General features: G+C 43.0%; 1 protein-coding gene across 1 annotated transcript; it reads right to left on the reverse strand.

Moving 5' to 3' along the window:
• Nucleotides 1-1,776: 1,776 nt before the first annotated feature.
• On the reverse strand, nucleotides 1,777-2,652 carry LOC127659113 (gamma-crystallin M2-like). The gene is made up of 3 exons (XM_052148768.1): nucleotides 2,563-2,652; nucleotides 2,225-2,467; nucleotides 1,777-2,128 (listed from the first exon to the last, which is right to left on the reverse strand). Exons 1-3 carry the CDS (start codon nucleotides 2,590-2,592, stop codon nucleotides 1,856-1,858), a joined length of 546 nt encoding a protein of 181 aa, XP_052004728.1. The 5' UTR covers nucleotides 2,593-2,652; the 3' UTR covers nucleotides 1,777-1,855.
• Between the last annotated feature and the right edge of the window lie 11,565 nt (nucleotides 2,653-14,217).

A 14,217-nucleotide genomic window follows, 5' to 3' on the forward strand; every position in this document is an offset into this window, starting at 1 on the left:
GAACATCCCCATGCACACACCTCACCCTCACCAGTTTAGCTAAACCCAAAGCCCCGGGTTGAACCAAGCGTTGGTGGATGGTGGTCTGGTTACAGCCGGTATCCAACAATGCTTGGTATGTACCCCCTTGGATCCTTACCGGAATACGATACGCTCCAGCCCGATCGGGGGCAGCCTGCGGGAAGTCGGAGACCCGCACCACCTTCCCTATTTCCATCAGCGGACACTGATCTCGGAAGTGGTCCGGGTCTCCGCACCTCCAGCAGACCGGCCCAGGCGCCACGGCCGCACCCGTGCTGGCGGGCGCCCCCACCTGAGGAGGAGAGCGGCTGAGGGACGGGGAAGGGGTAGGCGGTTTCTCCCACGGCCGGGAAGTTGGTCTCACAAATCCTCCACGCCTGCGGGGGGCAGGCACGGACCCTGGGGAGAGAGCAGAGCGAGAGGGAAGAGGGGAGGGGAAAAAAACAGGGGAAGACACAGGGGAAGGGGAGAAAGAGAGAGATGGCTCATCCGCCCTTGGAATCGCCACCATGTGGTCCTCCGCGAGTCGTACGGCTTCCTCCAGCGACGCCGGGCGGTGGCACTGGACCCACTCCGCCGTTCTCCTGGGCAGCCGTTGCGCGAACTGCTCAAGCACCACCTGATCGATGACTTGCTCGACGTCGCGGTCCCCCGCGAGCAGCCACCGCCGGCAGGCGTCCCGGAGCCGTTGCGCAAACGCGAACGGGCGATCGGACTTTTCTAGCTTCATGCTCCGGAAGAGTTGGCGATTCTCTTCCGGGCTCCGACCGACCCGTTGCAGTATGGCCCTCTTCAGGTCAGCATAAGCCAGGAGGTTTGTCGCCGGCAGTTGTTGCGCCGCGAGTTGGGCTTCCCCGGACAGGAGAGGGATTAGGCGGGCTGCCCACTGTTCGGGCGGCCAGCCCCAGATTTCTGACGTCTGTCACACAATATCACTCTGGGTTCTTTTGAGTTGGGGCCTAGGGCAATCACAAATATATAATGAATTACATATTAAAGAGATAGGATTAATTAACAGGAATTAGGTTGTGATTATGTAAATTTGAGCGAACATATTACGCTCCAAAATCCAGTCCAGTTGGTGGTGGAAATGCACCTCTAACGTTGGTTTGCCAACTGCTATACAACTCTAATAGAAGAAGAACAACAACAAACTCAGAATCCCATCTTGCAGAATCCCTTAAAGAACTCACTCAGAGATCCGTCGGTACTGGAGAAACTCACGTGTGAAAAGAATCATATTGTGATTTTAATTTGATTAATTGTCCATTCATGCAATACTTTTATCACAGATACTATATGTCCACTTCCTATAAAACCATGAAATTAGTTTTTTTTATTACTTCCGTTAGACCCTATGAATTTAGCGATTGTTGCAACCTTATTTGAGCAACTCATTTGAATTAAAGCAGCCTTGCAAATGTAATTGAGTTCTATTGATAATTTTAGGTTATAATAATTTACTAATGAAATCTGTTTGATATTGTTTTTTGCACTCATACTTTGATTTACAACATTGAAAACAGAGAATTTGGAAAAGGCTATGTGAAGAGAGAATTTTTCTGCAAAACTTCCATTTGATCAGACCAATCTATAATCTATCGATGGGAAGCCATTGGTAATATTGGTTAATTAAACTGTAGCCTATGTATTAACATATCAATGCTATTTTTGTTTAACTTAAATTATTGGGAAAAGCCATAGGTCATACAATAATAATAAGTGTATCAGAACATATTGATAAATTTAAAAAAGCAAAAAGATTTAGAAGATTTTGTTTAAAAGTGCTTTATTGTAAAGTAACTCCAATTTTGTGACATTAGTAGTTACATTTTTAATAATAGGAATCATTGATACGCCTCATGCTCATGAATCTCATGCCACCCATGTTGCTGAAGCTTCTGTACTCTCCAGGCCTGAAGTAGTGCATCCTTCCTCTGTAGTTGGGCTGATCATACATGAGCCAGTGACCGTCCATCACATGGCAGGAATTGCAGTGAGACATACGGTAGCGGTCCATAATGTTGTCACAGTCATCCATCATCTCGTACATCTGGCCCATGAAGTTCTCTCTCTCGTAGATCCTCATTCTGAAGGGTCCTCTATGCTGTTAAGTATAAAGTTAGAAATGTACAAATTGTGCTAAATTGTTAGAAAAGATTTAAGTGAACAGCAAAGCAAGTTAAGCATATTATGCTCTTACCATAGGGATCATTCGACAGGACCTGATGCAGTCACTCATTCCAAACATAGACATGTAATCAGAATACTCGCCCCTCTTGAAAAAATACTGGTTTCCCATGTAGTTGGGACGGTCATACATCATGAAACATCCACTCTCCACTCTGCAAGAGTGGCAGCGGCTCAGGTAAGGGGACATGTCAGCACAGTCGCTTGTGCACTCATATGAGCGACCCTGGAAGTTCCTGTCCTCGTAGAAGACAGCCTGAAGATGTAAACCAAATAAGGTTATTAAAAATGTAATGTATGCATTTCAGTAAATATTGCATTCTAATATTTTTTTCTTCTCGCTTTTCTTACCCTGCACATGCTCATTCCGGAGGTAGTCATTTTTTGGCGTGTTCTGTTTCTTAAGCTGCTTTGCTGTTTTTGATTTTACTCTGTACTGTCCACCTAAAAGCTTTTGCCCTCACTTTTATACCACTAGCAAGCTTAAAAAAAAAAACAGAAAACAAAAAAAACTATGAGCTTTCTATTTGGATAGACAATCTCCTGACTCAGCAAACCAGTATGGAAGCCTTTAGAGTGCTTTCATTGTTGTCCTGTTTGACTGAACCTATAAGTAGTGTAGGCTTTTCATAATAACTTTTTCAAAGACTTTGAAATACAGTTTTGTTAATTTGTGTTTCTTCGTATGAAATCATATATCATTGCCCATGTAAATTTGCATAGTTGTTTTCAACAATGCTATTCAAAATGTTAAAACAATGGCTATTTACAGTTTATGACTAAAAATGACCATTGACTGTTTAAATCTGCTGTGTGATTCACTAGCTTTTTTATAAACAGTCTAACACATACTGAAATTAAAGGACAAAATATTAAAGCACAAATACAGTTATTTTTTTTTTTTTTGAATCTTTCAAAATAATTTAAATCTCAAAACTACCAGGTTCAAAGAGATTTTGTTTTTCAGTTCTCTTCAATCTAAAATGTAGAAACTTTGAATTCTGATTCAAGGTTCTTCTTTATACCCCCCAAAATAAAACCAAAACCAAAACACAGACTTTTAATGACCTTTCAAAAGGTTAGGTTTACCTTTACTGACCATATACTGTATGTGTGAAATTTGACTGTGCATTGAAGCAGTGGTCTGTTAAAGCTGCTAAGTTTTCCACTATGTGGAATTAGGACAACATTGTACTATGCTCTCTATGTGATTTGTTAAGTTATTTTAAACTACATTCTCCATTAAGTGATTATTTTGGTCTACAATGGATTTATTTATTTTACTGTCAGATTTTATTTCTGTGTTTGGAAAAACCTGCCACATCAACCTGTACATGGTGTTTACAATTGCACTTAGCATCTAAGGTCATGCAGGGTGATTTTACAGCAGTAGTTATTACTATAAAATACAATGTGATAAAAGTTTAACAATATTAATTAGTTCTACTAAAATGAGAAAGAGTGATATGTCTCAGAACAAATATATTTTTTTTCTGTTATACAGCATTTTAATAACCTCAGGAGAAGGATATGTGAATCTTGTCAAATTAATCTACCAACTAATCTACCAAAATTCTTTGTTTTGCAATGAAAAAGATACAATCAATATGTGCAGGAAGAGCAAAGAACTCCACACAGATATAGTTAGTATCCCTTTAGGTTAATTGTTTATTAAAAACTCAAGAAACACCATGCTAGCCAACAACACTAGGTACTCAAGATTTATAAACTGGAAAACATCTCAATCAAACTGACATACTGTGAAAGCATTTCAGTTTTCCATTTATTCCACATTGCTTGTCAAGATTTTTCACAATAGGAGGCATATTTTCTTTAGGTTTAGGCAGATATAAATGTAAGAGTTAATATGAGCAGAATGTCAATGTACCAGTACGAAAGTGCTCTAAAGGACTACTACTACCACCATCATGGGCAGGGTAAGTATAGCTGATAAAATGTGAAATAATAAACAATAGTTAATCTTATTGATATTTATTTTCCTTGAATAAACATTAACCCAAGTGGTTCAATGTTTCTTTTCATGTTCCAAAAAGATAATCTTCTACGAGGACAGGAACATCCAGGGAAGCTCTTATGAGTGCATGAGTGACTGTGCTGACATGTCTGCCTACTTGAGCCACTGCCACTCTTGCAGAACTGAGAGTGGATGCTTCATGATGTATGATCGCCCAAACTTCATGGGAAACTAGTATTTCTTTAGGAGGGGAGAGTATGCAGATTACATGTCTATGTTTGGCATGAATGAGTGCATCATATCTTGCCGTATGATCCCTATGGTAAGAACATAACAATGGACTTTTTTCTGATGTTCAATTTATTATTTTATAATAACAGTACAATTAAAACATTTATTATTTATACCTTGACAGCACAGAGGACCCTTCAGAATGAGGAGTTACGAGAGAGAGAACTTCATGGGCCAGATGTATGAGATGATGGATGACTGTGACAACATCATGGACCACTACCGCAGGTCTCACTGCAATTCCTGTCATGTGATGGACAGTCACTGGCTCATGTATGATCAGCCCAACTACAGAGGCAGGATGCACTACTTCAGGCCTGGAGAGTACAGAAGCTTCAGCAATATGGGTGGCATGAGATTCATGAGTATGAGGCGTATCATTGATTCCTATTATTAAGAAGTAAATTGCACACATTTTCTAAGAACCTTTGGTACTACAATAAATTCTAGAAATCATTTTTAAATGTATGGTTCTCTCATTTTTTATTTATTTATTTACTTATTCATTTGTTTTGCCTAATTAAAAGATTTAACACATTAAGAAATTAATAGCACTTTGGATAATAATTCAGATGATGCACACTCATTTGAGATGAAGACTTTTGACACACTGTACCACCTAGAAAGAGCAATTTAAACATCATGGAGCAGGGCTGACATGTTGTGATCACTTGATCAATCATGCCTTCAATTCAACATACTGTAGTTAGTAATTATAATGTCTCGGTTACTGTTGTAACCTCCGTTCCCTGATGGAGGGAAGGATCTGAAGTTTTGTTGATGTAGTGACACTAGGGGTTGCTCCTGGGAGCCCCAAACACCACCAATCTTTGAGAAAAGGCCAATGAGAATTGGCGAGTGGAATTTGCATGCCACTCTCCCGGACATACGGGTATAAAAGGAGCTGGAATGGGCCACTCATTCAGGTTTTGTGCTGAGGAGCCGAGAGAAGGTCCCGGCCATTTCAACGGATAGTACAGCATTGTGGCAAGAGGCACACAATGTCTCGTTCATCAGGGAACGGAGGATACAACAGTAACTGAGAGGTTCCCCTTCTGTCACTCACTCAAAGTTGTGTCGATGTTATGGTAGTAGGAGTCCCTATAGAAAAAATGCCACAACAGCTGAACCATGTTACGTGAACTGACGATGCAGGTGCATGCAAGCTGCTGCATGCGTAATAACAGGTGCATGTCTAAATGTAACCCCCCCCCCAATTGTTTTGCTGTTATGCTTTACGTCTTGCTTGGGCTGTCCGGTTATGAGCCTCACGTTCGCTGTGCTACATATCAGCTCCTGTTTGTGTAGTTTGTTTCCTCTTTGTGCTTTGCGCTGTGTCTTGTTCTTTTTTTTTTCTTTAGTTGTTGCTATAGTGTCAAGTTATTTTGTGGCTATTGTTTTGTTATTGTTGTTGTTTTAGGTTTAGTATATTTGTTTTGTGACCACATATAGTGTGAGAGGCGGTATGTTAAATCGGTGCATGTCTCTGCCTCAAACCTGTTATTTCAGGTTAGTATTTCCCACACTGTCACTTTATTCTTATGTGGTGTTTGTTGTTGTGTTATTGTATATTGTTATGTCTGTGTAATCCTGGACTAATTTGTATTTCTCTTTTCTCCAGGAGCCAGTGAGGTCTTTGTGGGGAGCAGGGGAGGGTAGCTGCCTTGAGTCAGTGGTGTGCTTCATGAGTGTGTTAAGTGTGCCTACACAACTTTATGGTGTGTGTGGTGTTTGACGATTTGGTGTGAATTTGAGGTGGGTTTGGATGACCTCCCGAGTCGGCTGGCCTGCCTTGTTCCTGCTAAGCCTGGTCCTGGAGAATTGTTTGTTTTCAAATATTTATTGTGCTTCATGGGAAAGAGACAATCTATAATTATATGTTCCCTTTACAAAAAGCTTCACTAGGATGCTGCGCTGAGAAAAGTGCTTTGGGAACAATCCTACATTGTGACCAGCTGTGAATATGTGTGTAACACGTCAATGAACATTGACCGGAATTTATAGCCTCGTCTGGTGAGAACATTGGATGCACCTGTGGCCAGGCTATAAATAGATGCGTCACCAGCGTGTCGTCAGATCTATTTTCTTCAGAGCCATTCTGTGTGTGTGTGTGTCTCACAAGCCTGTCAAACTTTCTTTCCTCTGTTAGGAGTTAGAATTGGTTAGGCAGTGCGCAGTGAACTTTTTCTCCTTTCTCTTCTTTCTTAAAAAAAAAAAAAGAGAGAGAATGACTGAAAGTCGGAGCAAACGATGCATGTTCCTTTGTCCCTTGTCTTCCAGGTTCCCATGGAGGGTGAGGTGTTGCGTCAGACCTTAGATCTTAAAGCTTGAACTGCTCCGTCTGGATGCTGCCTATCAAGACGATCGTGTCACAAGCCTAACATCACGTTTGGCTGGTCACCATGGATCTTATGACGCACTTCTTCACTTAGAAGTTCTGCTACAACACAGGAAGTTCCTGAGGTTCGCTTTCGGGGGCGAAGCCTTCCAGTATAGGGTTCTTCCATTCGGCCTGGCCCTCTTAACCCACACATTCACAAATGCATGATAAAGCGCCGGCTCCTTTGCAACTCCGAGTCATCCACATTCTGAATTATATAAACGACTGCCTGATGCTAGCGCAGTTCCAGCAACTGGCAGTTCAGCACAGGGATACCATCTTAGCTCATCTAGTTTCTCTGGGGTTGAGGCTCAAAGCCAAGAAAAGCATCCTCTCTCCCACTCAGAACACCATCGGGGGACCGTATGGAGTTCGATCACAATGCGGGCACAACTGTCTCCCGCTAGAATCGAGTCCATTCAGAATACCCTGAGCGAAGTCAGGCTAGGTCAAGGTTGTGCTAGGTCTCAGGGCGACTGCGTCCTCGGTGCTCCCTCTGGACCTTCTGCACATGAGACCATCTTTGTTGTGGCTCAAAGCCAGGGGATTTCTTCCAAGGGCCAAATCCCCTAGGCTAATAAGGGTTACGCGCAGCGGGCTTCGTTCCCTTTCTATGTGGTTCAGACCCCGGTTTTCTTACCTTGGGTCCCACTCTAGGTGCGTCTCGTTGTCGCCGGCTGCTAACGACAGACGCCTCCCTGACAGGCTGGGTAGTGGCCTTAAGTGGTCGTCCAGCTTAAAGGGAATAGGAGGGTCGTCAGCTTGGTTGTCACAGTAACTGTCTCGAGTTGATGGCTGTATTTCTGGCCCTGAAATACTTCCTCCAGAGGCTGCCATGTCTTAGTGCGGGTGGACAATACAGCGGTAGTCTCACATAAACCATCAGGGAGATCCATGTTCATGTCAGCTGAATTTCTGGCACGTCAGATTCTCCTTGGGGCCCAGGGTAGCTCCTGTCACTCAGGGCAGTTTGTATCCCTGGATGCCCGTGTATGTGAGCAGATTTACTGTCCAGACAGAAAATACCGATGGGGGAGTGGAAACTCCACCCTGAGGTAGTGGATGAGATTTTTCAGAAGGGGACCTCTTCGCCTCTATGAATAGCGCAATGTCTCCTCTACTTCTCCCCGAGTCACCTGTGAGGGCGTGATCGTGACCATCAGAGGCTGAGAGGTAACGACCGCATTCAGGAACAGCACAGAGATGGAAAGGCTTTTTAAAAAGACATTCAACGTCACTGTGCCTGCTCTAATAGAGGAAACACACACTCATTTAGAGGAAAAGCTCTTTAAACCGCTGTCGAAGCGCCCAGGGGTGTAGTCTGCAGCGTAGTGCAGAGTGGAAAGAGAACTGCTGGAATGCGCCGTATATGAATGAACGGCAGAAGTATTCAGCTTGCTGTTAATACAACCGCTCGGCTCTGAAGAATAAGTCTGAATGAACTTGCCTGCCCTTTATACCCATATGTCGGGGGGAGTGGGATGAAAATTCAACTCGCCAATTCTCATTGGCCTTTTCTCAAAGATCTGAAGGTGAATCGGGCTCCCAAGAGGGACCCCTAGTGTCACTTCATCGACACAACGTCAAGTGAGTGACAGAAAGGGGAACACAACTTATCATGCCCCTGATAAATTCGGTAATAAGGAAAGTTCCTATACCATCAAACCGGTTAAAGCTTGATGTACCACTTTGATATGCCAGTAGAGACAGCTCCAGCTATACAGATAACACGCCTCGACAAACCAACAAGAGCAACATGAAGCACAACCTTACACATACGCTTTTATGCTCAAAAACAGTTGAAATCTAGTAAAACGTTACGCAACCAAAGTGAGATGCTCCAAAAGCGTGTGTCTTATGCATAAGTACATAGACCAACAATTAAAAATAGCTCTGACGGAAGTAGGCCCATAATAGTGTTACTGTATGTTCAATAAAAAAACATTTTGACCTTTGAGCCACATTTTGTATTGTAGAAATGCTTAACTTATCTGCTGCCAAAACATATACTGTATATATAATATCTGAATTATAATAGTTATTTTTAAACGTATAATATGTTAATTATAATACTGAACTGTGCTTATTTGGGGGCATTTTTCAGTAAATATCAGAGGTGGGGGACTCGGGTTACATGACTTGACTCTTGTGACTTGCTTGACTAAATGAAGAAAATTACTTGACTTGACTTTAACTTGAGAACCAGAGACTCGAGACTTGAGTTGATTTGAACTGCATGACTCGACAATGACTTGAATGTTTTTTATTATTATTATTTTTAATAACTTATTATAAACAGTAACGAAATGTGTTTAAAAAAGATTCGCAACATCAATTAATTAATATGCAAAAATATAAACCGGCCAGCACCACTGATTAATGCTGCTTTCACAATGCGGCAAAATGACAGATGATTTTCAAGTTCCCAAAATAATCTCCTTTGGATATAAAGATTTCGAATTGGACCGTGTATATAAAAAAAGTATGAAAATATGCAACGCAAAATTATCCGATAAACACCACAAACTCGAATTTCATTACACATTTAAAAAACCACAAGGAAAGGTAAGTAAATAATTTTGTTATCATTTCATCATACAGAAACATTAATATGTAAAATTACTGTTAAAATGTTTGAGGGTTGTCAGTAAATGAAAATGATTCACGATTAATCTCATCTTTTGTAGTGCGACAAGTTTGACATGACCCGACATTGCCTCGTAATGTGTGTGCCTTTTCTAAACCTCCTCAACAATATACCATAACCATTTGTTGGCAATATAAAAACATTAAAGGCAGATTTGCAGTCACAACACTTTATTTCAAATGTGACAAGTAGTATAAAATATATAGAATGACTTGTGACGAAATCCAAGTGCTCTCATTGCGATTATGACTTCTGAAGACTTTAACTAAAGTCCTTGAATGCAATACCTTTAAGACTATTTTATATAAATGTATCTCTGAAGAGAACTGACTGTCTTCAGAAAAGTTTTGATGGCATTTTATTTTCATCTTACCTCTGTAAAATGCAGGGGTCGGGAACCTTTTTTTACTTAGGAGACAATTTAAAATTTTTGGTTGATGCATTCTTTCGAAAGAGCCTTGCCACAAACGAATAATTAACTTTTTAATAAAATGTTTATATTGCCCATAGACTACTCAAAAACAAACAAATATGCAAAAATTAATAGGTAACATGTTGCGATATGGAATTGAGTACACGCATTTGTGCGGGTCTCCATAAAATTACTTAATTTTACTATTGATTTTTGATAGATTTTTGACATCATCTAAAAAAAGGGATCATATTACACCAATCCTGGCCTCTTTGCACTGGCTTCCTGTTTATTTTAGGATTCAATTTAAAATACTGTTGTTTGTTTTTAAGGCTCTTAATAACCAGGCCCCGTCATATATTAGGGATTTAATACAGCCATACTTTCCAACTAGGTCTTCAAGATCTGAAGACAAAATGTTATTGCATATTCCTCAGTCACGTTGTATATGTAAGGGCGATAGAGCATTTGCAGTTGCTGCCCCTAGGCTATGGAATCAGCTACCACTTGACATTAGACAAGCTTCATCACTGTCTATTTTTAAATGTAGGCTTAAAACACATTTTTATTCTCTAGCGTTTTGCAGTATTAAATGAGATTGTCTTTTTTTTTTATGACATGCTTGTTTTATTAATGTATTGTATATTCATCTGTACTTGGCGTGTTTGTTTTATTTTAATGTATTGTATATTCAACTGTACAGCACTTCGGTCAGCTTTGCTGTGTTTGAGTGTGCTTTAGAAATAAATTTTACTTACTTACTATTGCATTTTAGTAACATTTTATGCTGCCAGAAAAAAATACAATAAAACTCTTTTAGGTTCAAGGTGAATGTGTCTTGTATTACTTTATGATGTAATCATTTTTGTGTTTGTTTCTTTAATACAAAGATACCTGTATATATTACTGAACCTGCAGAGTTGTGTTACATTATTCTTCCAAACAGTTTTCAGTTGAATAAAACAAAGAAAAAGGAGTGATAACTCTTTACATGTGATGGTTTTACAGGTCACCCGCTTGTTGCGGGTAGATGAGCAAAATTACACGCGCATGAAATACATTTTGACAAGGAGCTCGCAAACTGCATTGAGCCTTGCCTCATTTTGCAGGCGGCGGGTGCTACAGTATATCATAAAAAATAAGGAACATTCATAAAATCGCTCATAGAAAATGCTCTTAACCTCTAAGATCAATAGTTATTGGGTAATGAGGGCCAGAACTATGAATGTGTATGTCTTGGAGAAGCGCTTTCATTGCACTCAGAGCTCATTGCGCACACACATCAAATCAGACATGCATCTGCTGCTTTTCTTTGATCTATTCTTCAAAATATAATCATGTTTCATCAAAAACGCAGCTTTGTGTATAATTTCTTGTAATATATAATTACGAGAAGTCTTACTGGTCGCCTTCCACAGTGGCTGGTACATCAGCAAAATACTCTGCATGAAAAATCTGCATTTGACGGGTGTTAATTTCAAACCCATTCACCAGGAGTAGACTGTAGGACAAATTCGGAGAAGAGAAATCAAAACAGTGTCATTGTCAGATTGCTTTGCAATTGCACACACACTTTCTGCTGGATGATCTCTAGAAAGTTTGAAACGATCATGTGTTGGTGAATTGTGAGACGCCCATAGGTTCCCGACCCCTGGTAATGCCTTATAAAGTATTGTTCCCCTTCTGTCGCTCTCTCCACGTTGTGTCAGAGAAGCGACACTAGGGGTCTCTATTGAGCGCCGATATACACCTCTGATCTATGAAAAAAGGACAATGAGAAGTTGGCAGCCGGTATTTGCATATCCCGCCCCCGGACATACGGGTATTTAAGCGGGGCAAATACGGGAGTTCATTCAGAAAATTTCTTCGGAGCCGATGGTCGTGCATGCAGTCTGCTGCGAGTTACACACCAAGTTCCTGTTTAAATCCTCTGACGCTCTGCATGCTGTTGGACTTTATGGCGCACAACAGCAGCTTTCTCCTTCGTGCAAGGCTGTGCATCCTTGCCCCTGGGCGCTTCGACAGTGCAGACAACTCAAAAGAGTTATTCTAAAAGAGCAAAACACAGCGGCATTAAACGTCCTTTTCAGGACGTGTCTTTTTAAAGATGATTTTTCCGCCCCTGTGTAGTTTCTGGATGCGTTGATTCTCCCCACCTCTGACGGTCATAAAAACTGCCTTGCATTTCTGGGTTGCGATCACACGCAGGCAGCATTTTTATGAATGGTCTATGTTTTCAGTACGAGAACATAGCCATGACAGCATTGCGGTCGTAGGCTTTTTCTTGTAGTGAGAGAAAGCCACTTCAGCCGCCCCCTGTGCCTCGCCTCCTTCCTACGGGATTGAGGCAGGCGCCGCGGGCGATGAAAACGATCCGGGGACAATGACGGGTATTTAACCGGGCAAATACGGGAGTTCATTCAGAAAATTTCTTCGGAGCCGATGGTCGTGCATGCAGTCTGCTGCGAGTTACACACCAAGTTCCTGTTTAAATCCTCTGACGCTCTGCACTCCCGTTCAAAATGCTCACCCAGAAACAAATTTTATCTGGCGTCCGGCATCTAGATTGGTTTGCAGCTGTAGACCTGAAGGACGCGTACTTCCACGTCCCAATACTATGCGCACACAGAGACCAGGTGCTCAGGCACCTCAGCCGTTTGGGGCTTCAGGTCAACTGGGAAAAGAGCAAGCTCACCCCGGTTCAGAGCATATCTTTTCACGGTTTGGAGTTAGACTCAGTCTCAATGACAGCACGTCTCTCCAACGAGCGTGCTCAGTCTGTGCTGAAATGCCTCGCTTCCTTCAAGCCAGGTACCGTGGTCCCTCTAAAATGATTCCAACAGCTCCTGGGGCATATGGCATCCTCCCCAATTTGGAGGAGCCGGTTGTGACTAGAACGCGTCGGGACACCTGCTGCAAGGGTACCCCTGCCCGTAAAAAGCAGAGGTCTGTCCAGGGTTTGAAGGTTTGGCGGCAGGCGGTGGTAACTTTTACATTGTGCGTGCCGCGGCGCCATGCTTGTCTCGGGACTCGAGTCTGGAGCCAGTGCTGAAGTGGTCTCATATGCATCAACCCCAGCAGCGCGGCCGCCGCGTTCTAGTCACAACCGGCTCCTCCAAATTGGGTTGGGGCGCCGTGTGCAATGGGCACGCAGCCGCAGGCCGTTGGAACCGGGCCCCGCTGCATTGGCACATCAACTGCCTAGAGCTGCTGGCTGTTTTCTTTGCCCTGAGGAAGATTCTCCCGTTAATTTGAGACAAACATGTCCTAGTCAGGACAAACAGCACCACAGTGGTAGCCTACATAAATCGCCACGGCGGAGTACGCTCCCTCCACATGTCACAGCTGGCCCGTCGTCTCCTCCTTTGGAGTCAGCAGCGACCTAGCAGACATCTGCAGAGCAGCAGGGTGGGCAACACCTAAACACTTTTTCAAGATTTTACAATCTCCGAGTTGAGTCAGTATCATCCCGTGTTTTCTCAGGTCCGAGCCCATAGAACTCGGTAACACGCTGACGATCTGGCCGGGTGAATCGCTTGCGCCTGGCACCCTTTCCCTCAGCCGAGGTAAAATAGTGCGCCTCCGTTCCAAGGAGATCCCATCTTCGGGTCCCTGGATGACTCCTCCCTAGCCCTTTTGGGTCCGCAGTTCAGCGGAGGAACTCGCCGACCCAAGCTACTACGGGTACCCAATCTACCCTGTACTGGAATAGGTGCTCCACGAGCGGACCCCCGTGTCTCCCTTAGGCAGTTACAGCTGCCTCGGTCACCGTGCTGTACGCTTCCCCCCTCTACGAGGCTGGATCTACCACCACACCAACTTTTCCACATAGGTCCTAACAGGCCATGTGATGTATTTGCCACTCTTTGCCTCCCCTGCAGGGTAGGTGTGGCCTCCGCAGGGTCTTCTCCCCCTGAAAGAAGGGCTAAGACCCCCTTCCCTCAATGTGTGTAGAGAGAAAAGAGGCCCAGCCAGGCTGGCCTGTTTCCAGGTTGGCGGCCATCACCTTGTTCCCCCCTCCAGGGTAACCAGAAGGACTCTGATGGCTTGAATGGGGCATTGGGGAAGGGTACGTGCAGTCTGATACAGCTGGTCGCCTTTGCACGTAAGAATACCTGCTCGCTCCTGTAACAACAGTTCACGTACACGGCTCAGCGCATGGCACGTTTATAAGTGGACCCCTAGTGTCGCTTCTCTGACACAACATGGAGAGAGCGACAGAAGGGGAACGTCTAGGTTACGATCGTCAGCGTGTTACATATGTAACCTCCGTTCCCCGATGGAGGGAACGAGACGTTGTG

Source organism: Xyrauchen texanus, chromosome 18, assembly GCF_025860055.1.
Source record: "Xyrauchen texanus isolate HMW12.3.18 chromosome 18, RBS_HiC_50CHRs, whole genome shotgun sequence".
Taxonomy (NCBI): Eukaryota; Metazoa; Chordata; class Actinopteri; order Cypriniformes; family Catostomidae; genus Xyrauchen; species Xyrauchen texanus.